The sequence below is a fragment of the Mytilus trossulus genome, chromosome 14 (genome assembly GCF_036588685.1).
Source record: "Mytilus trossulus isolate FHL-02 chromosome 14, PNRI_Mtr1.1.1.hap1, whole genome shotgun sequence".
Taxonomy (NCBI): Eukaryota; Metazoa; Mollusca; class Bivalvia; order Mytilida; family Mytilidae; genus Mytilus; species Mytilus trossulus.
Window position 1 is genome coordinate 70,961,634 of NC_086386.1, and position 26,720 is coordinate 70,988,353.

A 26,720-nucleotide genomic window follows, 5' to 3' on the forward strand; every position below is an offset into this window, starting at 1 on the left:
AAATTATGTTTTTTTCTTAATAAAGATATACTTAAATAAAATATCATAGAAAACAACTATTTTATTTCACTTGTAAAATTAGCGTAATAATCATTTGACATAAGTTTTTAAGGGCAAGTGAAATTATGGAAATGAAAATAACAAAAGAAATATTGAAATTATGTTCAGAAAAAATGTCAGTCTAGCTACAAAAATGACTGGATCACAACATTCATAATGCTTTCTTATTTCTGACATTTCACTTCTTCTGTGCATATTTTATGCCAGATTCTTATGAAACATGTCACAGGTTTATTATATGTCTTTTATTGCAATATATTTGAATTTTGTGTTGACAGACCGACGTCGATCCCATTAAAGAGATGGCAGAAATCATGGAAACCTTAAGTAAAAATTTCAAAGTAAGTTAACTTTCAATGTCCGTATTGTGATGTGTTTACTTTTCTACATTGGCTAGAGGTATAGGTGGAGGGTTGAGATCCCATAAAAATGTTTATCCCGCCGCGTTTTTGCGCCTGTCCCAACTCTGGCCTCTGTTTGTCTTATATTATTTTTACTTTTAGTTTCTTGTGTATGATTTTGAGTTGAGTATGACGTCCACTATCACTAAACTAGTATATATATATAGGGGCCAGCTAATGGACGCCGCCGGGTGCGGGAATTTCTCGCTGCATTGAAGACCTATTGATGACCTTCTGTTGTTGTTTGTTCTGTGGTCGGGTTGTTGTCCCATGTTTAGACTTTCCAAAACTAATACTTCAAACCAATCATACTCATGCAAGCAATGCGATTGCATCTACGACCAATTTATGGTAACATACAAAAAAAGCTCGCGGAATAGAATTATTATCGGAATATTTGAAGTGAGCTCATTTGCCCCTTCATTATACTTAACAATCTGAACATGTTCGGTATATTTCAAAGCCATTTTAGGCTATAATGACTGATTTCGCTCAAAAATTATCATAGGGATATTAAAAGAAATAAATTCAATAAGGCGCTTTTCTTGATCCACATTCATTATATATATATAATTAGAAACGCCAAAAACAGAATATATTGAAAGTCAAGAATGTATAATTACCTTAAAAGTTCAAATGTTGTAAAAAGACTTTAAAAATGGCCAAATATATATAAATCTAGCTTTGTCGGAAGGAGTAAAAACCTTAAGTAACAGATAATTTTACAAAAGTTTGAAATCCAATTAGTACCGAAGGATCAAATAGCCCACTAACAGAGGTATCGACCTAGTGCTTTAAACTTGTAGACCAAAGGTTTTTAATTCCATACGTCCGATATATAACACAAGGCCTATTTCGACTCTTTCAAAATCAGCTTACAGAATTACAAGAAGACTATGCAATTGAATTGGAGAGTCGGAATAAGGCTGACAAAAGAGGTATAAGTGAGGTAAAATTCTAATTGTTATTCACCGGAATTTCGAAGTAAAATCGGTTATTGATTTTGTGATGTACGGCCGGCGGGATATGCCAAAGAGTGTCCATTCATTCATATAAAATCACTTTAAAGATTGTTTTCTGATATGTTATTTCCTGCGACGAAATGTAGGTCAATTCAATTTTCACGATTTTAGCTTTTCACATTGTTCAGGTATAGCCCTTACCAAACAATTCAGTTATTGATCAATTTATTCATTTCTATACAAAAGGAAATAACCCATTTAAAGACAAGCTTTTTTAAAAGACACTGTATTATAAATGATAAATGACAATTTTTATTTTATTTTCAAAGGAAAACTATTTGAAGGATTTTGTTGTAGGTTTGTAAGTTTTTCTGTGTAAATAAATTTTCTGAATGCTACTTACAACTCGTCTCAATATTAACCCACCAATGTTAGATCTGGAAATTTGCTTTGCTTTTGCAAATTTCTAGTTCTTTTTGCCGGCATTCGAATCCATGCTACTGAAATATCGTGACACCAAATCGCCTGCACTATAACCGGTGCGCTTGACCACACGTCCACTTGGGATTCATAGAAAATGAAGCTTTCGGTGTTTCCTTTCCACGTCAGTTTTTATCTAGCGTCGAACTTCAGCACATTATATATAAGGCATAAAGATGTTAATATTACAGATCAGCTCAATTTTCTTTAGTAAAGGATCCTACAAATTAATAAGATACAGTAACAGAATTATTATATTCATAAGAACCTCTGAACCAATGACCACGCTACAACAGATTTATCTACCAGCAGTGATGGTGATACATGGCTGTGTACATTCTGTATTTATAACCCTTCTAAACATCAACCCAACAATGAAAGATCTGTTTTTTGTTCTGCCCTCGCCGGGAACATATCTATATATATATCTAACATTGTTGGGTTGATGTTTAGACGAGTTATATATACATTATGTACACAGCCATGTATCACCATCATTGATGGCGATCCGATGGATACATATGTTGTAGGGTTGTCACTGACTCAGACGTACTTATGAATATAATTATTTTCTGTGACTGTATCTTACATTAATTTGTAGGATCCTTTACTATGGATAATTTAGCTGATCTGTAACTACAACATCTTAATGCCTTATATATCATGTACTGTAGTACGCCGCTAGATTAAAACTGACGTGGAAAGGTAACACATGCCCACCGAAAGCTCTTTTTTTGAGAGCCCAGGTGGTCGTGTGGTCTAGCGGGACGGCTGCAGTGCAGGCGATTTGGTGTCACGATATCACAGTAGCATGGGTTCGAATCCCGGCGAGGAAAGAACCAAAAATTTGCGAAAGCAAATTTACAGATCTTACATTGTTGGGTTGATGTTTAGATGAGTTGAATATATATATATATATATATAACTCGTCTAAACATCATTCCAACAATGTAAGATCTGTAAATTTGCTCTAGCGGGACGGCTGCAGTGCAGGCGATTTGGTGTCACGATATCACAGTAGCATGGGTTCGAGTCCCTGCGAGAGAAGAACAAAAAATTTGCGAAAGCAAATTTACAGATCTAACATTGTTGGGTTGATGTTTAGACGAGTTGTATATAAATTATGTACACAGCCATGTATCACCATCATTGATGGCGATCCGATTGATAAATCTGTTGTAAAGTTGTCACTGACTCAGACGTACTTATATATAAGTATCTGAATGATTGTATAATAAAAACTATAACACAAATTCCCATACGTTTCGGCAAATACGGCCTTCTTCATTGAAATAAATTACATCATTGAAACAACAATTACATTGCTTGCATACATTACGTTATAATAACTTCTATGACGTTCATTTGTCGCCGTTTTTCACTTTATTTATTTTCGTTCACACATTGTGTTGAGTCCTTTATGTTCTAAAGTTTTGATTTTTTTAATCCAAAAGTCTTCTTTAGTGTTTTTGTAAGTTTCTGTCCCAAATACGCTTTCTATAGCGGTTATTTTTAAATTAGTCATTGAATGATTGTTCTGAATGAAATGGTTGGCTACTGGATCTTCTGTTTTCTTTGTTCGTATTTTTGAAAAGTTCAATAGCATTCGCTGATATAGTGTTTCACCCGTTTGTCCTACATACATGACTTTTTCACATTTTGTACAATTAATCGCATTTATCACGCCTACTGTTTAACAAATTATTTGTTCCTGGATGGTATATTCTTTGCCGGTGTTGTAACAAAATACCTTGGTTTCATTAATATATGAGCTTACGCACAATGTTAACCACATAGTCAACATCCATGAGTTTGTTTATAAACATGATAAATAGTAAATTATGCTTTTTGGTGCACTAAGATGGTCCGAGTACACAGTTATCGTCCTTTGATTTTCGTTGTCCACGAATATAGTCCTTAGTGTGGACAGTGTGTTACTTGCCAATTTTTGTTTTACCCCTTCCAAATTTAATTCTCAATGTTTTATGCCTCATATAGCAAGTTGGGGGGTGAAATGACACTGTAAAAAAATTTGGGTCATAAATATTAGGTAAAGTAGTGATTAGGTCCAGCTGAAAAAGGTCAAAAATTAGCACTTCGGAAGCTGTCAAAAGATTTCAAGACCCCCTTAACACAAAATTGTCCATATTTTGAGTTAGAGCTGATGAAGTTTTCTATAATTTTGATATAATTTGTCCCAAAAGTAGCACAACACACTGTAAAAATATTATCGAGAAAGCGCAGGTGGGATTTTTTTGATTAACATTTATTGTCTAAAAGAAAAGCACTACGAAATAACTGTGTACTCGGACCTAAGAGGTGAAATCAGGAAATATAGAATCTGTACTTTGGCAACTTCCCTGAATGATTTGATGGTGTCAATTTGTCAAATAGCATAAAACTAAAGGATTTAAACTTTTATTTGATAGAATTTCTGCAAAAATGACCAATTTTGGCATTATATGGTCAAAATAAGCATTTCATAGCTTTTTCAATTTTGATGCATAAGTGGCATTTTGACTTTCTATCTGACATGTTTTCATGTGTCAATTTTTGTGTTTCTATGCTTTAATCCAGTTGTATTACTCATTTGTGAACTCTGAATCTACAGAAAAGAAGATTATCTCAGACAATATGAGCAAAGTGTGTTGTATAAATGACCCTCATCTAACGCCCTGTCTGGATAAAGTTAAATATGAGGAGCATGGCACATAAAAGTTGAAGTCCATAATAAAGACCTCACTAAATTTGTATAAAAAGCACTTAACAATGTCTTTTGTACCTGTTTCATTTCACATAATATCTTTCTTTACCTCTGTAGGATACCATGTGGTTCGAATATAAGCCTGATGAGACTAAAATTGCATGCAAGTTTTTCACTAAAAAGTGAAAAATCTTTGTATCAGACCATACTGTCTGCTCAAAAAGTTGAATGTAAGAGCCTTTTTGTGCTCAGATTTATTGTATTATGTCACCTGAGTATAGAAATGATAGAAAAGACTCATTTTTTTATTTCCTATAGCTTCAATATGCATTTTTAAATGTAAATATGTGCTACGGCCTAAATTAACCCAAAATTATTTTTAGTCATACTTGGCCTAAGACCCTTTTAAACTAATATGATATGTTATTTGTAAGTTTTCTTTCCATTTAAAGTACATTAAGTACATATGTAAGGATTATTTATAATCAAAAAGCTTCACAAATTTAAAATTGCTGGAAAATATTACATCTTCATGTAAGGCTCCCCTTCATTGGAAAACCTCCATTTTTAGTCACAGGCTCATATAAATTTGACTTTTGAAAAATTATGCTAAGTCTGATATATCAAACGAGTACTCTATTGCTTTAAATACATGATGTATTATATATTAAGGCATTTTAAAAGTATTTTTTTGCAATATTTTAATTTTAAAAGCCCCAAATGTTGATAGTTGAAATTTCTCAATTTTAACGTTCAAAGTTAAGACGTAAAGTTGAATATAGAATTAATCATAGTGTCTATAATATATATCCTATTGCTATGAAACTTTGTAAGCAGTTTTATAATATATTAGGCTTTTGTCATACCAAGTTTTATAAAGATTGGTCACTTTTTTCTATCCTATTAGGTCCGAGTACACAGTTATCGTCCTTTGATTTTCGTTGTCCACGAATATAGTCCTTAGTGTGGACAGTGTGTTACTTGCCAATTTTTGTTATACCCCTTCCAAATTTAATTCTCCATGTTTTATGCCTCATATAGCAAGTTGGGGGGTGAAATGACACTGTAAAAAAATTTGGGTCATAAATATTTAGGTAAAGTAGTGATTAGGTCCAGCTGAAAAAGGTCAAAAATTAGCACTTCGGAAGCTGTCAAAAGATTTCAAGACCCCCTTAACACAAAATTGTCCATATTTTGAGTTAGAGCTGATGAAGTTTTCTATAATTTTGATATAATTTGTCCTAAAAGTAGCACAACACACTGTAACAATATTATCGAGAAAGCGCAGGTGGGATTTTTTTGATTTACATTTATTGTCTAAAAGAAAAGCACTACGAAATAACTGTGTACTCGGACCAGATGTCTTTTATGTTGTTATCACGTTTTAAGGCTACGATAGGCGGATCGGGGAATAATTTCTTCAGTCTTTTGGATTGATGGAGAATTTTAAGATTTTTTCTAAGAATTGAATGTACATTTGGAAGCGCTTTGGAAAAAGTGATTATTAAAGGAACTCTTCGCTCTTTCTCTAACTAAATTACATCCAAGCATACCAAGAAAAGAAGCGCGAGAAGCATTCAAATCAGCACTAGAAAATCGAACTGACACATCAATCCCATCTGAAGATGTTCTTAAAATGATGAATTTAGTCATTGAAAACAATAACTGTAGCTTCAACGGGAAGCACTTTTTACAAACCGAAGGAACAGCTATTGGTTCTCATCTAGGCATGAATTATGCTTGCACCTTCCTTGTACAATGGGAAGAAAATTTATTTCAAAACAACAATTTCCAACCATTTTCATATTGGAGATATGTTGATGACATATGTGGAATATGGGAACATGGTTTAGATGAATTAAAAAAAAACACGAAATGTCAAACAGTTTGCATCCGCGAATTAAACAGAAATGCGTTACTCAACTACACAAATTTAATTCCTTGATGTGTTTGTACACAGAAAAAACGGACAACTTAAAACAGATCTCTATTCAAAATCAACAGATAAACCCCAGTACTTACAATGTGTCGTCAAGTCATCCATACTCTGTAAAAAATGTTATACAATATGGGCTCGTTATTCGTGTCAAAAGAATTTGCTCAATAGAAGAACATTACAAAACAAGAAGAGAAGAAATAAAAACGCACCTAAGAAAACGTGGATACAATAACTCGTCCACTGAAGTTCAATTGAATTAAGTCGACAATTTAAACCAAGAAGATCTATTACAGTACAAACAGAAGAAAGAAAACAACAGAGTACCTTAAGTAATTACTTTTTCCAAAGCGCTTCCAAATGTCCGTTCAATTCTTAGAAAATATCTTAAAATTCTCTATCAATCCGAAAGACTGAAGAAAATATTACCCGATCCGCCTATCGTAGCCTTAAAACGTGATAACAACATAAAAGACATCTTAGTGCACCAAAAAGCATAATTTACTATTTATCATGTTTATAAACAAACTCATGGATGTTGACTATGTGGTTAACATTGTGCGTAAGCTCATATATTAATGAAACCAAGGTATTTTGTTACAACACCGGCAAAGAATATACCATCCAGGAACAAATAATTTGTTAAACAGTAGGCGTGATAAATGCGATTAATTGTACAAAATGTGAAAAAGTCATGTATGTAGGACAAACGGGTGATACACTATATCAACGAATGCTATTGAACTTTTCAAAAATACGAACAAAGAAAACAGAAGATCCAGTAGCCAACCATGTCATTCAGAAGAATCATTCAATGACTAATTTAAAAGTTACCGCCATAGAAAGAGAATTTGGGACAGAAACTTACAGAAAAACTAAAAAAGCCTTTTGGATAAAAATTAAAAAACTTTAAAACCTGAAGAACTCAACACAATGTATGAACGATAATAAATAAAGCGAAAAACGGCGGTAAATGAACGTCATAGTAGTTATTATAATGTAATGTATCCAGCCATGTAATTGTTGTTTCAATCTGATAATTTATTCCAATGAAGAAGGCTTTAATCCAAAACGTTTGGGAATTTGTGTTATAGTTTTTATAACTCGTCTTAAGGTGTAATACCACCAAATCATGATACGCCACATCCGGTTGCATACGAAAGTAGGTCTAAAAAAATATTCCCTTGAATTTGACAGTTGTAGAAAATTAACCCTGCATTTCAATGCACTTAAATTTTTCTGAGTCATAAACATGTATGTTGGGTGTCTGAAAGCATCATTCTTTTTTTATTTGATGGTCTTATAAAATATTTTGGAAAGTTAAGGTTACATAGTTGCCAAAGCAGGTAACCAGTAAATAACCTGGTAAAAATGTGATTGTTTACTTCCGGTGCAGGTTACTTTCTTATATGCAATGAAATGTAGTGTGAAATTTTCACTATAGCACTGGAAAGGATTAAACTTTATTCATGCAAAGTATTTCTTTGGTTGAAATAAAGGTAAATTCTGTACATTTTTTTTAAAAGTACCAATTTAACAAAGACTAATAGGGAAAAATCAATGGTGGTATTACACCTATTTAACATCGACCCAACGATGTTAGATCTGAAAATTTGCTTTTGCAAGTATTTGATTATTCCCTCGCCGGGATTCGAACCCATGCTTCTGTGATATCGTGACACCAAATCGCCTGCACTGCAGCCGTCCCACTAGACCTCACGACCACCTGGGCTCTACAATAATAGAGCTTTCGCTGGCCGTGTGTTACCTTTCCCCGTCAGTTTTAATCTAGCGCCATACTACAGTATATGATATATAAGGCATGGAGATGTTATTGTTACAGATCAGCTAAATTATTTATAGTAAAGGATCCTATGAATTAATGTAAGATACAGTCAAAGAAAATAATTATATTTATAAGTACGTCTGAGTCAGTGACATTTCTACAACAGATTTATCCATTGGATAGGTATCAACGATGGTGAAACATGATGTATATGATGTATATGCCACTCGTCTTAACATCAATCCAACAATGTTAGATCTGTAAATTTGCTTTTGCAAATGTTTGGTTCTTCCCTCGCCGGGATTCGAACCCATGCTACTTTGATATCGTGACAGCAAATCGACTGCACTGCAGCCGTCACTGAAGACCACACTGCCACCTGGGCTCTAAAAAATAATAAAGATTTTAGTGGCCGTGTATTACCTTTCCCCGTCAGTTTTAATCTAGCGGCGTACTACAGTACATGATTTATAATACATTGAGATGTTATTGTTGCAAATCAGCTAAATTATCTATAGTAAAAGATCCTATAAATTAATGTAAGATACAGTCACAGAAAATAATTATATTTATAAGTACGTCTGAGTCAGTGACAATTCTATAACAGATGTTTCCATTGGATCGCCATCAATGATGGTGATATATGGCTGTGTACATAATGTATAAACAACTCGTCTAAACATCAACCCAACAATGTTAGATCTGAAAATTTGCTTTCGCAAATTTTTGGTTCTTCCCTCGACGGGATTCGAACCCATGCCACTGTGATATCGTGACACCAAAGCGCCTGCACTGCAGCCGTCCCGCTACACCATACGACCACCTGGGCTCTACAATAATAGAGCTTTCGCTGGCCGTGTGTTACCTTAAACTTATAAATATAATTATTTTCCATGACTGTATCTTACATTAATTTATAGGATCCTTTAGTATAGATAATTTAGCTGATCTGTAACAAAAACATCTTCACGCCTTATATATCATGTACTGTAGTACGCCGCTAGATTAAAGATGAGGAGGAAAGGTAACACACGGCCAGCGAAAGCTCTATTATTGTAGAGCCCAGTTGGTATTGTGGTCTAGCGGGACGGCTGCAGTGCAGGCAATTCGGTGTCAAGATATCACAGTAGCATGGGTTCGAATCCCGGCGAGGGAAGAACCAAAAGTTTGCGAAAGCAAATTTGCAGATCTAACATTGTTGGGTTGATGTTTTGACGAGTTGTATATACATTATGTACACATCCATGTATCACCATCATTTATGGCGATCCGATGGATACATCTGTTGTAGAGTTGTCACTGACTTATATATATAAAATGACTGAATAAATAGTCAACGATCAATCTTACAGGGCGATGGATCATGTAATATGATTCTGTACACTACAAAATATAATATATAACAAATCAAAAAGAGTACAACATCACCATAAAATAACTATAAAATATACAAATATTAGATATTTCGGATAACAGATATCCTTCTTCAATAATAGCACGATGTCAAATGAATCGTGTCAATTCAAATTGAGACTCTATCAAAATCTTGATTTATACAATTTAAGCGAACGCTGGAACAATTTTAAAATTTCCAAACACACCGCAAAGACTACAGAAATATGCCAAAAATAAAAATAGTTATTAACGATGTGAAATGGCACAACTTTAGATTTCCAAAGGATGTGACAGTTGAGATGTAATAACTGCATTGAGGGCAGTCCTCAAACAAAAAAATCAAAATAATCATAAAATAATCAAAAATGTCCTTACCGATCCAGGATGGTATAAATTAGACAACGGTAGGGCAATTACAACGGAAACTACATATTAAAGCCTTCCAAACGAATAGCAGTGTAATAGTGATTGAAAAAATAAGTTTTGTATATCGAGCTTAAATAATTGAACGTGGCAACGTACTTATACATCATCCCGAATCAATGAAAACCTGTAATTTAAACGGTAATTTAAAAAATAATTTCGAACTGTAAAGCCAGTACTAAATCCGGCGTTGTTTGAAACAGGTGGTCACAGGAAAATGAGGGACTCGTTCTATGTTTTTTCATTTATGCCCTCTGGGGAGACTGTCCGTAACTTTCTTATCCAAAATCTTTCCCGAGCGACTCTGTCGACCTTCGACCAACACTCGTTGTGGTCTATGATCGTGATGGTAAGGTTTTTGAGATCAGCTTGTGTGTGTCCAGGTGATCTCAAATGACGACTTACGGGTAGGTCGGGCTTGCAAGTGTAGTCACTTCGATGACCATTCATGCGTTTGTTAAATGGCTGCTCTGTCTCGCCAACATACTGCATGCCACATCGACACTAAAGGAGGTATACAACATTCTGGGTTTTGCAAGTTACATTGCAATATATAGTGTACACAGACCCAGTCGAGTGGCAAGTGAATGTTTGAGTATTCAGTATTTGTTGACAAGTCAGGCAACGTCTGTTACCACATGACTTGCACCATCCTGCAGTTGAACAGCTTTTATTTGAGGAAACGTCAGCTCTAACAAATAAGTCTTTCAGACTTGCTGGTCTCCGAAAAGCTAAGACAGGAGGATTGGGAAAGATCTTGGATAATTTAGGGTGTTTGGCAATAGTTTGCCAATTGGCACGGATCAAACGTGAAAGATATTAAAGGCTGGATTGTATGTAAGAACAAACGGGACTATTTTGCTGCGCTTCTTCCGTTTGTACTGTAAGAGGTCATTGCGGCTGTTATTGCTAGCGCGCTCAAACCCCTTATCTATGTCTAATTTCTTATAACCTCGTTTTGTCAAAAATCCGCGAAGTTCCTGTAACCGTTTCGTGACAGCCTCCTCAGAGGAGCAAATCCGCTTGACTCTGAGAGCTTGACTGTACGGGATACTTTTTGTACAGTGTTTTGGGTGACAGCTTTGGGGAGAAAGGTATTGATGTTTATCTGTGGGTTTACAGTAGAGGTCTGTTGATATGACACCGTCCTTTATAGATGTGGTTGTGTCTAAGAAAGATATCTTAGAGTCGGAAATTTCATACGTAAATTTAATTGAATGGTGGGCGTTGTTTGCATGTCTGATGAAATCATCCAGTTTTTGTTGAGATTCAATCCATTTCATGTCAACATCATCAATGAAACGGAACCAAGACAAAGGTTTGGATAAAGATGTTGCAATAATTTGTTTTTCTAATTTGCCCATGAAAATATTGACGTAAGACGGTGCCATTTTCGTCCCCATCGCTGTCCCGTTAATTTAAAGGTAATGCTCACCATTAAAGGTGAAATTGTTGCATTTCAGGACCAGAGTAAGCAGCTGGACTAAACATTCAGTAGGTGGCATTTTTTTCATTTTTTTTATTTTTGGCATATTTCTGTAGTCTTTGCGGTGTGTTTGGAAATTTTAAAATTGTTCCAGCGTTCGCTTAAATTGTATAAATCAAGATTTTGATAGAGTCTCAATTTGAATTGACACGATTCATTTGACATCGTGCTATTATTGAAGAAGGATATCTGTTATCCGAAATATCTAATACTTGTATATTTTATAGTTATTTTATGGTGATGTTGTACTCTTTTTGACTTGTTATATATATATATATATATATATATATATATATTGATTGTCGAAATCCGGATCTGGTGTACTAAAAAATATTGACACTGTATTTTTGTTGCATAAAATCGTGGCCACTTGTTAAAATTTGTTTTCTGTTTAGTATTAAATTTATATAAAGATCCCTTTTGTTACATCTTGTGATCAATTTTATTTGGAATTCGCCAAAGGCAGTCAGCAGGGTAAAAGAACATCAGTTGTTCGACCAGTTAGTCAAATGCGTTTTGTTTAAATATACGTTTTTGTACTTTTTCACTTTTTTTGTCTTTTGGAAAATGTTGTTTGTGCTGTTTTTAGACCCCTCTACAAAAAAATTTGTTTTACATGCACCCGTATAAAGGTTTTAACGTAGTTTTCAATTTAGACTTGTATATAACTCGTCTAAACATCAACCCAACAATGTAAGATCTGACAATTTGCTTTCGCAAATTTGTTTTTGTTCTTCCCTCGCCGGGATTCAAACCAATGCTACTGTGATATCGTGACACCAAATTCCTGCACTGCAGTCGTCCCGTTAGACCACACGACAACCTGGGCTCTAAAAATAATAAAGCTTTCAGTGGCCGTGGGTTACCTTTCCTCTTCAGTTTTAATATAGCGTCGTACAACGGTACATGATATATAAGGCATTGAGATGTTATTGTTACAAATCAGCATAATTATCTTTAGTAAAGGATCCTATAAATTAATGTAAGATACAGTCAAAGAAAATTATTATATTTATAAGTACGTCTGAGTCAGTGACATTTCTACAACAGATTTATCCATTGGATCGCAATCAACGAAGGTGATGCATGGCTGTGTACATTATGTATATGCAACACGTCTTAACATCAATCCAACAATGTTAGATCTGTAAATTTGCTTTTGCAAATGTTTGGTTCTCTCCTCGCCGGGATTCGAACCCATGCTACTGTGATATCGTGACAGCAAATCGACTGCACTGCAGCCGTCCCTCTAGACCACACTGCCACCTGGGCTCTAAAAAAACATAAAGCATTCAGTGGCCGTGTGTTACCTTTCCCCGTCAGTTTTTATCTAGCGGCTTACTACAGTACATGATATATAAGGCATGGAGATGTTATCGTTACAAATCAGATCAATTATCTATAGTAAAGGATCTTACAAATTAATGTAAGATACAGTCACAAAAAATAATTATATTTATAAGTACGTCTGAGTCAGGGTCAACTCTAAAACAGATTTATCCATCGGATCGCCATCAACGATGATGATACATTGCTGTATACATTATGTATATTTAACTCGTTATATTTATAATGTCTAAAAATAGCAACAATCAACATTCAATCTAATTAAGCGTGGATCAGTTTGTGAAAATAAACTGATACAGTTACTGAATTAAAATTATATAAATGTCTAAGAATATAACTAAAACACACTAATTGATACATTAACAAGTTCTATTAGATGTTAAATAGAAATACGCAATATTTCGCTAAACAAATTAGCTTCATCAGGCGTGTGCATCTCTCAAGGTGAAATCGGATGCATGACAGAAAAATATTTTTGTAGCTTAATCTATACAAGATTTGAGGGATGGGTGTAACATATTAATTCGGTCATAAAATATGTTTGTAGCTACAACTACATGCAGTTGGAATAAAAGTTTAACACATTTATAGATGTTCGATTTTTTCGTCTCTCTCATTGAGTCCATCAGGTTCAAGAGTTCGTAACTGGTGCATCCAAAATCTCTCTCTTTTTTGTCTTCCTTGTGTATCCCAATTTTGATTTTTATCAATGATTTGAAATGTGATGTTTTCAAAATCATGTTCTGCTCTTAAAAGGTGTCTTGTAATTGGGCAGTTCCTTTCTTTTGTATAAAATGACCGATGGTTATTTAGTCGGATGTTAAATGGGGTTTCTGTTTCACCAACATATTGTAATTTGCAAGTTCCACACGTTAGAACATAAATGCAATTTTGCGTTTTGCAATTTGATGTTATAAATATGTTGTAATTTCTCTTTGTGACTGTGCTGATGAACTGGGTTTCTATATTGGCGACTTTGCAGCACTTACAATTGCCCCTTCCGCATTGTTTATAACCTCCGATTGTTGATATCCCCCGGTTTTTTGGTCTGCGGTAAGCCATAACGGGAGGTGATGGAAACATCTCGCTTAAGGAAGGATCATTTTCAATAAGACGCCAGTTATATATATATATATTATCTACCCTATGAAGCAGTAACTATAATGGAAACATTTCTTTATAAATATTTGTTTGGGTGGCATGGTATGAAGGGAGATGTGACAGTTGTTATGCGGTTTTTTTTTTAAAAATATTTTGTTTGTTTTTGTTAATGTCTTATTGTTACATGATCTTTCTCGGGGTTTATGTTTGCAAATATTAGTTAGATAATAATTTATTTAAAATATTCTATCCCAATTTAAATTCTGAGCTGTTTTTAGCTTTAATGCCATGTCCATACTTACTCAACTGTTCGGGGTTCGATCACTGCACGAAGATTTGTTTTGCTGTCACTTGTCAGCTTCGTTTTTAATTTAAGATAAACAAAAAATGGAATTAATCTCATTAGAACAAAAACAATCTGACCTAAAATTTGTGAAAGACGAGATGTTGTAATTGAGATTAGTCAATACAAGTTTTATATGGTAAAAAGTTAACAATTATATGCTAATTATTTTCAGTTATTTAATTAAATTATAAATAAAATGATGTCATTTCAAGAAACCAACATATGCTGAAGCATCTGTCTTGCAAGAACGTAGTCAGAAACGAGATGATGCACTGAAAGATTTAAAGAAGACCTCGAAAGGTTCAAAAAACCAACATGAAGAAAATTTGTATGAACTTAGATTGAAACATGCCCAACAAACAAAAAATATTAATGAAGAATTAGAAAATGTTAAAAAGGTAAGTGATGTAAAACATGTTTCTGAAAACCTTCTATCAGATACAATCATGGCTAGTTGTGGCAGAAATACTGTCATTTCTAGTTGTAGCAGAAATACAGTCATTTCTAGATGTAGCAGAATAACAGTCATTTCTAGTTGTAGCAGAAATACAGTAATTTCTAGTTGTACCAGATACAGTCGTTTCTAGTTGTATCAGATACAGTCATGACTAGTTGTATCAGAAACAGTCATGACTAGTTGTATCAGATACAGTCATGACTAGTTGTATCAGATACAGTCATAACTAGTTGTACCAGATACACTATTTCTAGTTGTATCAGATACAGTCATGACTAGTTGTATCAGATACAGTCATGATAATTTTTGTCAGCTACAGTCAAAACTATTTGTATTAGATACAGTCATGATTATTTGTGTCAGGCACAGTCATAGCTAGTTGTATTAGATAAAGTCATGATTAGAAGTATCATATACAGACAAAACTAATTTCATTAGATACAGTCATGGACTTATTTTAACAAATACAGTCATAGCTAGTTGTACAATATACAGTCACAACTAGTTTTATCAGATTTAAGTCATTACTAGTTGCATTAGATACAGTCATGATAAGTACTATCAGATACAGTCATAACTAGTTTCATTAGATACAGTTATTAAAAATTGTATCAGATACAGTCATGACTAATTGTATCAGAAAAAAGTAAAATCACAAATATACTGAACTTAGAGAAAAATCAATTCGGAAAGTCAATAATCACATGGAAAAAATAAAAAAAAAAGCGCATCAAGATACAGTCATGACTAATTGTATCAGAAACAGTCATGATAGTTGTATCAGATACAGTCATAACTAGCTGTATCAGATATAGTCATAACTAGTTGTATCTGATACAGTCATGACTAGTTGTATCAGATACGGTCATAACTAGTTGTATCAGATACAGTCATGACTAGTTGTATCAGATACGGTCATAACTAGTTTTATAAGATACAGTCATAACTAGTTGTATCAGATACAGTCGTGTCTAGTTGTATCATATACAGTCATTACTAGTTGTATCAGATACAGTCGTGTCTAGTTGTATCATATACAGTCATAACTAGTTGTATCAGATACAGTCGTGTCTAGTTGTATCATATACAGTCATAACTAGTTGTAGCATAAACAGTCATGACTTATATTGTATCAGATACATTCATTACTAATTGTATCAGACACATTCATGACTAATTGTATCAGATACAGTCATAACTAGTTGTATTTGATACAGTCATTGCTAATTGTATCAGACACATTCGTGTTAAGTTGTATCAGATACAGTTATTTCTGGTTGTATTAGATACAGTCATGATAAGAAGTATCAGATACAGACAAGTTTCATTAGATACAGTAATGACTGTTTGTATCAGATACAGTAATAACTATTAATATCAGATACAATCATAACTAGTTGTATTATATACTGTCATGATCAGAATTATCAGCTACAGACATAACTAGTTGTATAAGATATAGTTATTGCTAGTTGTTTCAGATATAGTCATGACTAGATTTACCAGAAATACAGTCGTGTCTAGTTGTATCAGATACAGTTATTACTAATTGTATCAGATACAGTTATTACTAATTGTATCAGATACAGTTATTACTAATTGTATCAGATACAGTTATTACTAATTGTATCAGATACAGTTATTACTAATTGTATCAGATACAGTTATTACTAATTGTATCAGATACAGTTATTACTAATTGTATCAGATACAGTTATTACTAATTGTATCAGATTCAGTTATTAAATTGTATCAGATACAGTTATTACTAATTGTATCAGATACAGTTATTACTAATTGTATCAGATACAGTTATTACTAATTGTATCAGATACAGTTATTACTAATTGTATCAGATACAGTTATTACTAATTGTATCAGATACAGTTATTACTAATTGTATCAGATACAGTTATTACTAATTGTATCAGATACAGTTATTACTAATTGTATCAGATTCAGTTATTAAATTGTATCAGATACAGTTATTACTAATTGTATCAGATACAGTTATTACTAATTGTATCAGATACAGTTATTACTAATTGTATCAGATACAGTTATTACTAATTGTATCAGATACAGTTATTACTAATTGTATCAGATACAGTTATTACTAATTGTATCAGATACAGTTATTACTAATTGTATCAGATACAGTTATTACTAATTGTATCAGATACAGTTATTACTAATTGTATCAGATTCAGTTATTGAATTGTATCAGATACAGTTATTACTAATTGTATCAGATACAGTTATTACTAATTGTATCAGATACAGTTATTACTAATTGTATCAGATACAGTTATTACTAATTGTATCAGATACAGTTATTACTAATTGTATCAGATTCAGTTATTAAATTGTATCAGATACAGTTATTACTAATTGTATCAGATACAGTTATTACTAATTGTATCAGATACAGTTATTACTAATTGTATCAGATTCAGTTATTAAATTGTATCAGATACAGTTATTACTAATTTTATCAGATTCAGTCATGTTTAGTTGTATCAGATACAGTCATGCTTAGTTGTACCAGATACCGTATTTTTTAATTGTATCAGATACACTCATTGTTATGTGTATAAGATACAGTCATGACTAGTTGTATCAGATACAGTTATGTCTTATTGTAACAGATACAGTCATGACTAGTTGTACTAGATACAGTCATGGCTAGTTGCTGAAAAAAGACCAAATAAAACTATTTTATAGCATAAAAAGCAAAAGGGATTGAATCGAAAAATATTTATTTTACTTTTGAGTTGGTGTAGTTAAAAGGAAAGAAAAAATAATAAGCTTTTGACCTTTTTTTGTTAAAACACAATGCAAATTTAAGAACTATTTCTTTTTCAATTAAACATAACTAATGAAGTAAGTGATCAAAACTTACACTGATCTTTTTTTATAGAGTAAATCTTCATTAGAAAATATGAAACAGAAATTAGAACATGAAAATGCAGATTTAATAAATGATTTAAAGGCAGTTCAAATAGCTAAACAAGAATCAGAACGTAGACGTCGACAAGTAGAACAGAATTGTCGAGAATTGACAGTCAAATTAACAGAAATGGAAAGCATGAAATTAGATTCTAACAATAGGGAATCAAAACTCCAGGTCAGTACAATTCACTAGTCTTTAAAATCTGATTTTGTATAGAGTTAATACGAGTCAAATAATTTTTATTCAAGAATGAATTTGTTTTCATAATATTCAAGTCAGTGATCTAGTCCTTCGATAAAGTTTTGGGATTTGCTTATGTGAGCACACTTACTTAACTTATTTGTACATATTTTAACTTTTTGTTTAATATGCAATTATTTTCTAATCAATTAATATATGCAACAAAGTTCATGTATATAAAATATATAAATGCATATGCTATATTGATTATGGGCGATTATGTATTATGTTTAACACAACATTACATCTCTGAAAATTGTGAGATTTGTTTTTGTCTGATTTATTCAAATATAGGAAAGCTTATTAGTTTTGGGGCATATATAGTTATCAAAGGTACCAGGATTATAATTTAGTACGCCAGACGCGCGTTTCGTCTACATAAGACTCATCAGTGACGCTCATATCAAAATATTTATAAAGCCAAACAATTACAAAGTTGAAGAGCATTGAGGATCCAAAATTCCAAAAAGTTGTGCCAAATACGGCTAAGGAAATCTATGCCTGGAATAAGAAAATCCTTAGTTTTTCGAAAAGTTTAAAACTTTTGTTGACGGGAAATTTATAAAAAATGACCACATTATTGATATTCATGTCAACACCGAAGTGTTGACTACTGGGCTGGTGATACCCTCGGGGACGAAACGTCCACCAGCAGTGGCATCGACCCAGTGGTGTAAATAGTTATCAAAGGTACCAGGATTATAATTTAGTACGCCAGACGCGCGTTTCGTCTACATAAGACTCATCAGTGACGCTCATATCAAAATATTTATAAAGCCAAACAATTACAAAGTTGAAGAGCATTGAGGATCCAAAATTCCAAAAAGTTGTGCCAAATACGGCTAAGGAAATCTATGCCTGGAATAAGAAAATCCTTAGTTTTTCGAAAAGTTTAAAACTTTTGTTGACGGGAAATTTATAAAAAATGACCACATTATTGATATTCATGTCAACACCGAAGTGTTGACTACTGGGCTGGTGATACCCTCGGGGACGAAACGTCCACCAGCAGTGGCATCGACCCAGTGGTGTAAATAGTTATCAAAGGTACCAGGATTATAATTTAGTACGCCAGACGCGCGTTTCGTCTACATAAGACTCATCAGTGACGCTCATATCAAAATATTTATAAAGCCAAACAATTACAAAGTTGAAGAGCATTGAGGATCCAAAATTCCAAAAAGTTGTGCCAAATACGGCTAAGGAAATCTATGCCTGGAATAAGAAAATCCTTAGTTTTTCGAAAAGTTTAAAACTTTTGTTGACGGGAAATTTATAAAAAATGACCACATTATTGATATTCATGTCAACACCGAAGTGTTGACTACTGGGCTGGTGATACCCTCGGGGACGAAACGTCCACCAGCAGTGGCATCGACCCAGTGGTGTAAATAGTTATCAAAGGTACCAGGATTATAATTTAGTACGCCAAACGCGCGTTTCGTCTACATAAGACTCATCAGTGACGCTCATATCAAAATATTTATAAAGCCAAACAATTACAAAGTTGAAGAGCATTGAGGATCCAAAATTCCAAAAAGTTGTGCCAAATACGGCTAAGGAAATCTATGCCTGGAATAAGAAAATCCTTAGTTTTTCGAAAAGTTTAAAACTTTTGTTGACGGGAAATTTATAAAAAATGACCACATTATTGATATTCATGTCAACACCGAAGTGTTGACTACTGGGCTGGTGATACCCTCGGGGACGAAACGTCCACCAGCAGTGGCATCGACCCAGTGGTGTAAATAGTTATCAAAGGTACCAGGATTATAATTTAGTACGCCAGACGCGCGTTTCGTCTACATAAGACTCATCAGTGACGCTCATATCAAAATATTTATAAAGCCAAACAATTACAAAGTTGAAGAGCATTGAGGATCCAAAATTCCAAAAAGTTGTGCCAAATACGGCTAAGGAAATCTATGCCTGGAATAAGAAAATCCTTAGTTTTTCGAAAAGTTTAAAACTTTTGTTGACGGGAAATTTATAAAAAATGACCACATTATTGATATTCATGTCAACACCGAAGTGTTGACTACTGGGCTGGTGATACCCTCGGGGACGAAACGTCCACCAGCAGTGGCATCGACCCAGTGGTGTAAATAGTTATCAAAGGTACCAGGATTATAATTTAGTACGCCAGACGCGCGTTTCGTCTACATAAGACTCATCAGTGACGCTCATATCAAAATATTTATAAAGCCAAACAATTACAAAGTTGAAGAGCATTGAGGATCCAAAATTCCAAAAAGTTGTGCCAAATACGGCTAAGGAAATCTATGCCTGGAATAAGAAAATCCTTAGTTTTTCGAAAAGTTTAAAACTTTTGTTGACGGGAAATTTATAAAAAAAAAAATGATATGATTTCTTTACTTATCATTTAGTAAATGAATAACAATGAAATTACTATATACACTGTATCATTCATAAAATCATTTCATGTACACTAATGTTTATGCATGAATAGACTACTAGTATAAGTTAAGTGTTATAACTGTGCCTTTTCACAAGACAACATTTTCATTGCAAAAAGTGAAGGATTTTCAAAGAAGTGAATATTTTCCCCGTGTAAATTGTTTTGATTATATTACTTTACAGAATGAGTTGGACCAAGTTACTGCACAATTAGAGCAAACTGATGCAAAATTGGAACAAGCGAGTGCCAAAAACTCCTCTCTGGAAACTCAGCTGGCTGAAGCTAATGTAAGTGTTTTAAAAGAGTTTGTAAAAGAGACGGACAAGAAAACCCTGGTCTTCATCTAAGTAGATTATTTTTGTACGTGCAAAGTGCGAAGAAAATGAGGAAAGAAGTTGAATATGTAAATTGTTCGATGTTGATCATGGATCCCAATTTGAAACACCAAAATGCAGCAATCACACAAAGTGCTGTTTCCGGATATACAATGTACGTAGAAAATCCGGATTGCTGTCACTCTTCAGCCTCTTGTTCATTGATAACTTCATTACGTGTAATCATGTTTCTCAATCATTGAATAACATGACAGTAGGGTGGTCAATTTAGTTTCTGTCAATACTTTATAATGATGCCGACAGTAACTTTTGCGGAATCTATCATTTCACACTACAAAATGGACAGGATATTGAATGTCTTGATAATATCAATCCCAGGGATTTTTTTCGGACGGGAGGGGGAATTTGTGCATGATTAAAAGATAAAAGGTAGAGCCAGTCATTTCATTCATTCATAATTGTTACTTACCAGGCACTAGCAGGTCAAAGGCAAATTGATTGTTTTGGACCAGAGAGTACAGCAATGGACAAGGCTTTTAAGCTAGCTCAGGAGAAAGAAATAGTAGAAAAGACGGATACATCTGAACCACAGACAAGTTGCACAACACAATCACAAACACCCAAAGAAGTAAGCGTTGTTATGGATTTGTGCATCATTTTGTTTCTTTCAGAGTGAAATTCATATATATGTAAAAGGAAAAAGCATAAAAAAAAAGAATATTTAAACAATCTATTAAATTAATTTTGATGAAACTTTTTAATTTTTTAATCAATCGTTGACATCCTTCAGCCACTCAAAGTTGTGATGTTTTCTAAAAGGTGTAAATTCACCGAAATAGGCTTTGTCAGTTATTGCCTTTTCATGATTTAAACTTTCACCTGAGGATGAAAACAAAAGTCAGTATTATTATAGTTTCTTATGAATATAGATTACCTAAGCCATATATCACAAAACTTTTAGGAATTTTTGGTCCTCAATGCTTTTCAACTTCGTGTCTTTTTGGCCTGTTCTGATTAATTCCAGCGTCATGCAAGCTTTAAAAATTGATAATCATATAAAAAATCTAAACCTCAACAGATACCATGCAAATCAAAACCAAAATTGGCAACACTCTAAAAATTACCATACGGGTGCCTGAAAATTATATAACTCTTTTTCTACATTAATTTACCTTAATTGTGACTGTTAATGACAACTTGTGAATAGTTGATGCCCTGGTTGTTACAGGAGTCTCTGCTTTCATGTACGATCATATTTCATAAATTAACCCTTCGTCCCCCAATCTTAGTTTAGCCAAAATCATAATTTAAACTCCACTTTTACATGTTTTACGTCCACTAAAAAGGATATCAAACGTATATGCTCATCTTTATATTGAGATCGGAAGAGTTGTGATTAATAAAAATTATACCGAATTGTATAAAGGTGAATGACTCTGTGAAATCACAAAGGATCTTGATATTGTTCTAGTGTGCACGGTTTTGTGCGAAGACTAACATTCAACATACAGATGAAAAGTGTTGGCCTTTTGGTATATACTTAGAAGTCAAGGCCTTTTTCTAGAATAAGGGTATCTATACCAAGCTGTATGGTGTGGGTTTTTCTAATGGTTGCAGGCCGTACGGTTACCTAATATTTCTTTTTATCCAGTCCATCTGAATTTGGTGCATATTTGTCTCATTGGCAATCATATAACATCTCCTTATTTTTATGCTGAAACACTAATTTTTGGAATGTCATGATTGAGAAAACAAAACCTAACGAAAAGATAACCAACAGTCTGCACAAATTCAAGATTGTGTAACAAGAACCCCACCAAGATGCTCAAAGTAAGAACAAATGCAGCATTGATCTCACTAAATTGTCTTCCTTGCACAAAAGACTTGACTTAAAGGAAAATGAATAAATTGACAATTTTGGTTATTTATTCTTAACAAACAAAAACTGTTGATAGTAAAACGTTGCTTTTTTTGTAGATAAACTCTAGGTTTGTCATCCATTTCAAAATTCAACATAATTTATCCTTGTTAGGTATCTACGGCGCAGACCCCAACCAACAGTTGTGTTTTCTGTGACAACCAAGGTATTTTCTACTGCTACGATTGCAAGCTAGCATTTTGTACACCTTGTAGAGATAATCATGATAAACTACCACAATCAAAAACACACTCTGTAACAGATTTGAAAAGTGTTAATCCCTCAGCCGTTAAATTAAGATGTGAGTTACACAAATCTGAGTTTACATTTTTCTGCACTCCATGCAATACATTGGTTTGTAATTTATGCGTAACATCTGACCACAAGGAACATGGCATGTCTGGTATCATCGAAAAATCCGACGAAATTAAAAGACTCGCGAAATCAAAATTATCAGATATGAAAAGCAAACTTCAAAATCTATCAAAAGCGGCTGAAATAACTAAAATGATTGACATACCAAAAATGGATGACGAATCAAAAATGGCTGTTGCTAAGATCCGTTCTATTGAAAATGATGTGCAGAAGCTAATAAGCACAAAAGCTGATATCAAAGTCAATGAAGTTCAAGATGAAGCGCAGTGGAAAAAAGAAGAGCTACAAAGTGCTTGGAATAATAAAGAAAGAATTCACAGAAAACAGACAAGTATTTATGAAAGCCTGGAAACACTTTTATCAGAAGAGCATGCAGTTTCGTTCTTGGTGTCTTATCAAACCTTAGAGAGAGAAATGTGTGATCTAACCAGTGAGGCAAATGATGACATAGAACCCCATCACATACAGGCCCCAGATTTACAAGGATTTCTTGATGAAACTATTCATTCCTTACAGGATTATAAAAAGAGGTTAGAATAAAAATTTAAGTCAAAATAATATAACGATAACAAGTTCAACTCACTGGAAATCTGAATTGTCATAGTAAAATTGTTTAAAAGTGTAATGTTTGAAAATTACTAAAATACAGCTGATGTCTTCCTTGTCAATGGAACCTGGGCCATACGCTTTTAATGATGAATGAAAAATTAAACCGTAGGTGAGATGATAGAACGAAAAAAATAATGACATATTCAAACTCATCAGTCGAGAACAAAGCTATAATGTCATGGTGACAAAAACAAAACAACGAAAAACCGCGAACATACAAACAATAGTTTTCAACACCCAACATTGAAAACTAACAAATAAGCAACATCAACCAACACATGATGTTTGGATAACTAGATGACAGTTTAAAATAAGATTGAAGTCGATTGCAAATTGAAAATAAGTTCAATCAAACTTTAAAATAATGAAAAAAAAACAACATAGAATATAACCATTCACCATTGATCTCTTTGTGTGTCTCATTACTTTAAATCTTCCTACACAAATATATTACTGTATTTTTGCTGAAAACAATATATGTAAAATATACTAGATTTGTCTCTTGTGAATATAACTTCTGATATTTAGCAGATTAGAATAGAAGAAATTGTGGGAGTGTAATAAAAATTCGCCAGGAAAAGAAAACATCTACGTTCAGAGTCGCAAATTATATTTACTTGACGTGTTGTGAATAATTAGAGAAAAAGTTATCAAAATATCAAAATGTTTTTGTTTAACAAAATACATCATGATTATTTATATATAATTATTGATTTGATTTCCGCATATATATTATATATTCAGAGCATTGTATAATAAAGCCATTTTTGTGATATATTATTTTAGCTTCTTGTTTCCATTCAAAATTATTCTAAATTGACAAATAATTGTCTATTTTTTATTTGACTTCATTTCTCATTATTAAAAAGAGATTTGTAATGAGGTTTTAAACATATAATCAGAGATTTGCTTACTATAAGGCTAATTGTCAAAGTAACAGTTCTTGCTTCAAAGTAGTTTATAAAGATGAATGCATTTTAAAGGTAAATGCAAATGCATTCACCTTCTATTTCAACACAGCAATCTCCAATTTTGATGGGGTTTTTTTTTTAAAACTTTTCTTAGATTACGGTATTTTTGGGGTAAACATTGCATTCATGCGAACCAAACAAAACCCGTGCACGACTAACTTGATATCTTAAATTTATTAGGCTTTACCACTAGTTTTGAGATAAAGAAAACATAGTGCATTGAGCATAGTATTCTATACATTTTAATGAACATTTATGCAAGAAATTTATCAATGAGTTATACGTTCTCTGATATTTCAGTTACAAAATGATGTGTATTTGTATAACTAAGTTAATAGACCATTTTCGCCGGAAAAAACTTGTCAATTATACGCGCCTTTATGACGTCATTTACAAGATAGAGAGGGTCGCCTGTATTCCTGCACTATTAACGTTCATCAAGCGTCTTAGTGATCGTCAATGTGCAGGATAAACTATATTTAATTGTTGTTCTGTAGGAACTTAATGACAATTCCCTAATGACAGCAGTACTGATTGTCAGTTTTGAGAATTAAATTTGCAGAATAATTCGTACAATATAAAACTATAGTTTACCAACCATTCGCTCAACATTGGAACGGAAGTGACGACGCCCCTAAACGCACAAATGACGTTCACTAAAACCAGAGTTTTTGACGGAAATGCATCGAACTCGAAAGTTGTCTATTACATTTTACACTATATTGAAATGAGAATATTTAGAGTTATTTAAAAAAAATAAGTAATATAAAAGTAGATTGAATACATGCAGTCCCAAAATTCATTGGGGGTTTTCAATAATGTGCTTGAGAGAGTACACATTGGTAGGTACACTGTCGTCAAAATCAATTATGATATATTTTTAAATATTTAATCAGTAGTGTTGTAATATTTAACTTTATATAAAGTTTTACCACACTTTTGTTATGTTTGATGCGCTTCAATTGTGTACCACGTAGTATGTGAATATCTGATTTTATATATTTTTTCTTACTTATTTTACTATGATCAGTAGTGCTAGATCTTGCATTAAATAAACTGTCTTTAACTTATATCTAAATACAAAATCCCAATCCTAGCCTGTTATTTACGATGAGTTTTTATTTTATTTAATGTACTCAAATGAAAGAATTTGTTGATTAGTTTTTCTTGCATGGCGTATAAATTATATATTATGTATAATGACCATAGAGTTTGTCTTTCCGTTTTATCGAATAAACGTTATCAAGATGTCATGATCGTAGCTTTTTACTTTATGTCTGACAGTGCTTTGATGTTTTGTTGTCATATACATTCTTTTTTGTATGTCTTTATGTTTTCGGAGTAGTGTTTGTTGACCTTGGATCGTCCCTTAATTATTTTTTTCACATAATGATATTTACCGTGTTCCTTGGACCTCTTTGTGGTGTTAACATCGGCTTTTGAGAAATATTTTGACTGTAAATCCCTCTGGAAATGACATTGCTTTTTTTTAAAATTTATAATCATACAGTATTGATGAGCGCTAATCGAAGGAGATGTTGGGTATATTAGCAATTCATCGACCCATAAAAAGCAACGGAAATATACTATATATATCAGTTGTAAAATCGAACAATCTTCAGTTGATTTACTGATAAAACTAGTCATTTTCCTAGTAGTTAATCCTCGTGTTGAAGACCTGTTTCCATCAATGCATTTGACCGCTAGATAAGTCTTGTTTTATTAGGTTTATTGTGTTCACTACTGTATTGTTTATATAATAATCCATATCATTAGTCAACCTCTAAGCTTGAATAATACAGGCGACAGATGTATACCGCTGTTCGAAATTCGTAAATCGATTGAGAAAAAAAACAAACTGGGTTACAAACTAAAACTTAGTGAAACACATCAAATATTAGAGAAAACAACTACACAAGAAAAACACAATACTAAAATGTAACACACAGAGAAACGAACTATAATATAACAATGACCATTTTTCTGAACAGGACAATTTAAGAAAAAAATGGTGGG

At 33.1% G+C, this 26,720-nt stretch overlaps 1 protein-coding gene across 1 annotated transcript; it reads left to right on the plus strand.

Annotated features, from left to right (window-relative positions):
• The first annotated feature begins 362 nt into the window (after nucleotides 1-362).
• On the plus strand, nucleotides 363-25,957 carry LOC134696323 (myosin heavy chain, non-muscle-like). The gene is made up of 7 exons (XM_063558045.1): nucleotides 363-401; nucleotides 14,640-14,825; nucleotides 17,805-18,011; nucleotides 20,679-20,783; nucleotides 21,304-21,459; nucleotides 22,864-23,654; nucleotides 24,265-25,957. The coding sequence occupies exons 1-7, from the start codon at nucleotides 363-365 to the stop codon at nucleotides 24,272-24,274; spliced, it is 1,494 nt and encodes a 497-aa protein (XP_063414115.1). The 3' UTR covers nucleotides 24,275-25,957.
• The last annotated feature ends 763 nt before the right edge of the window (nucleotides 25,958-26,720 follow it).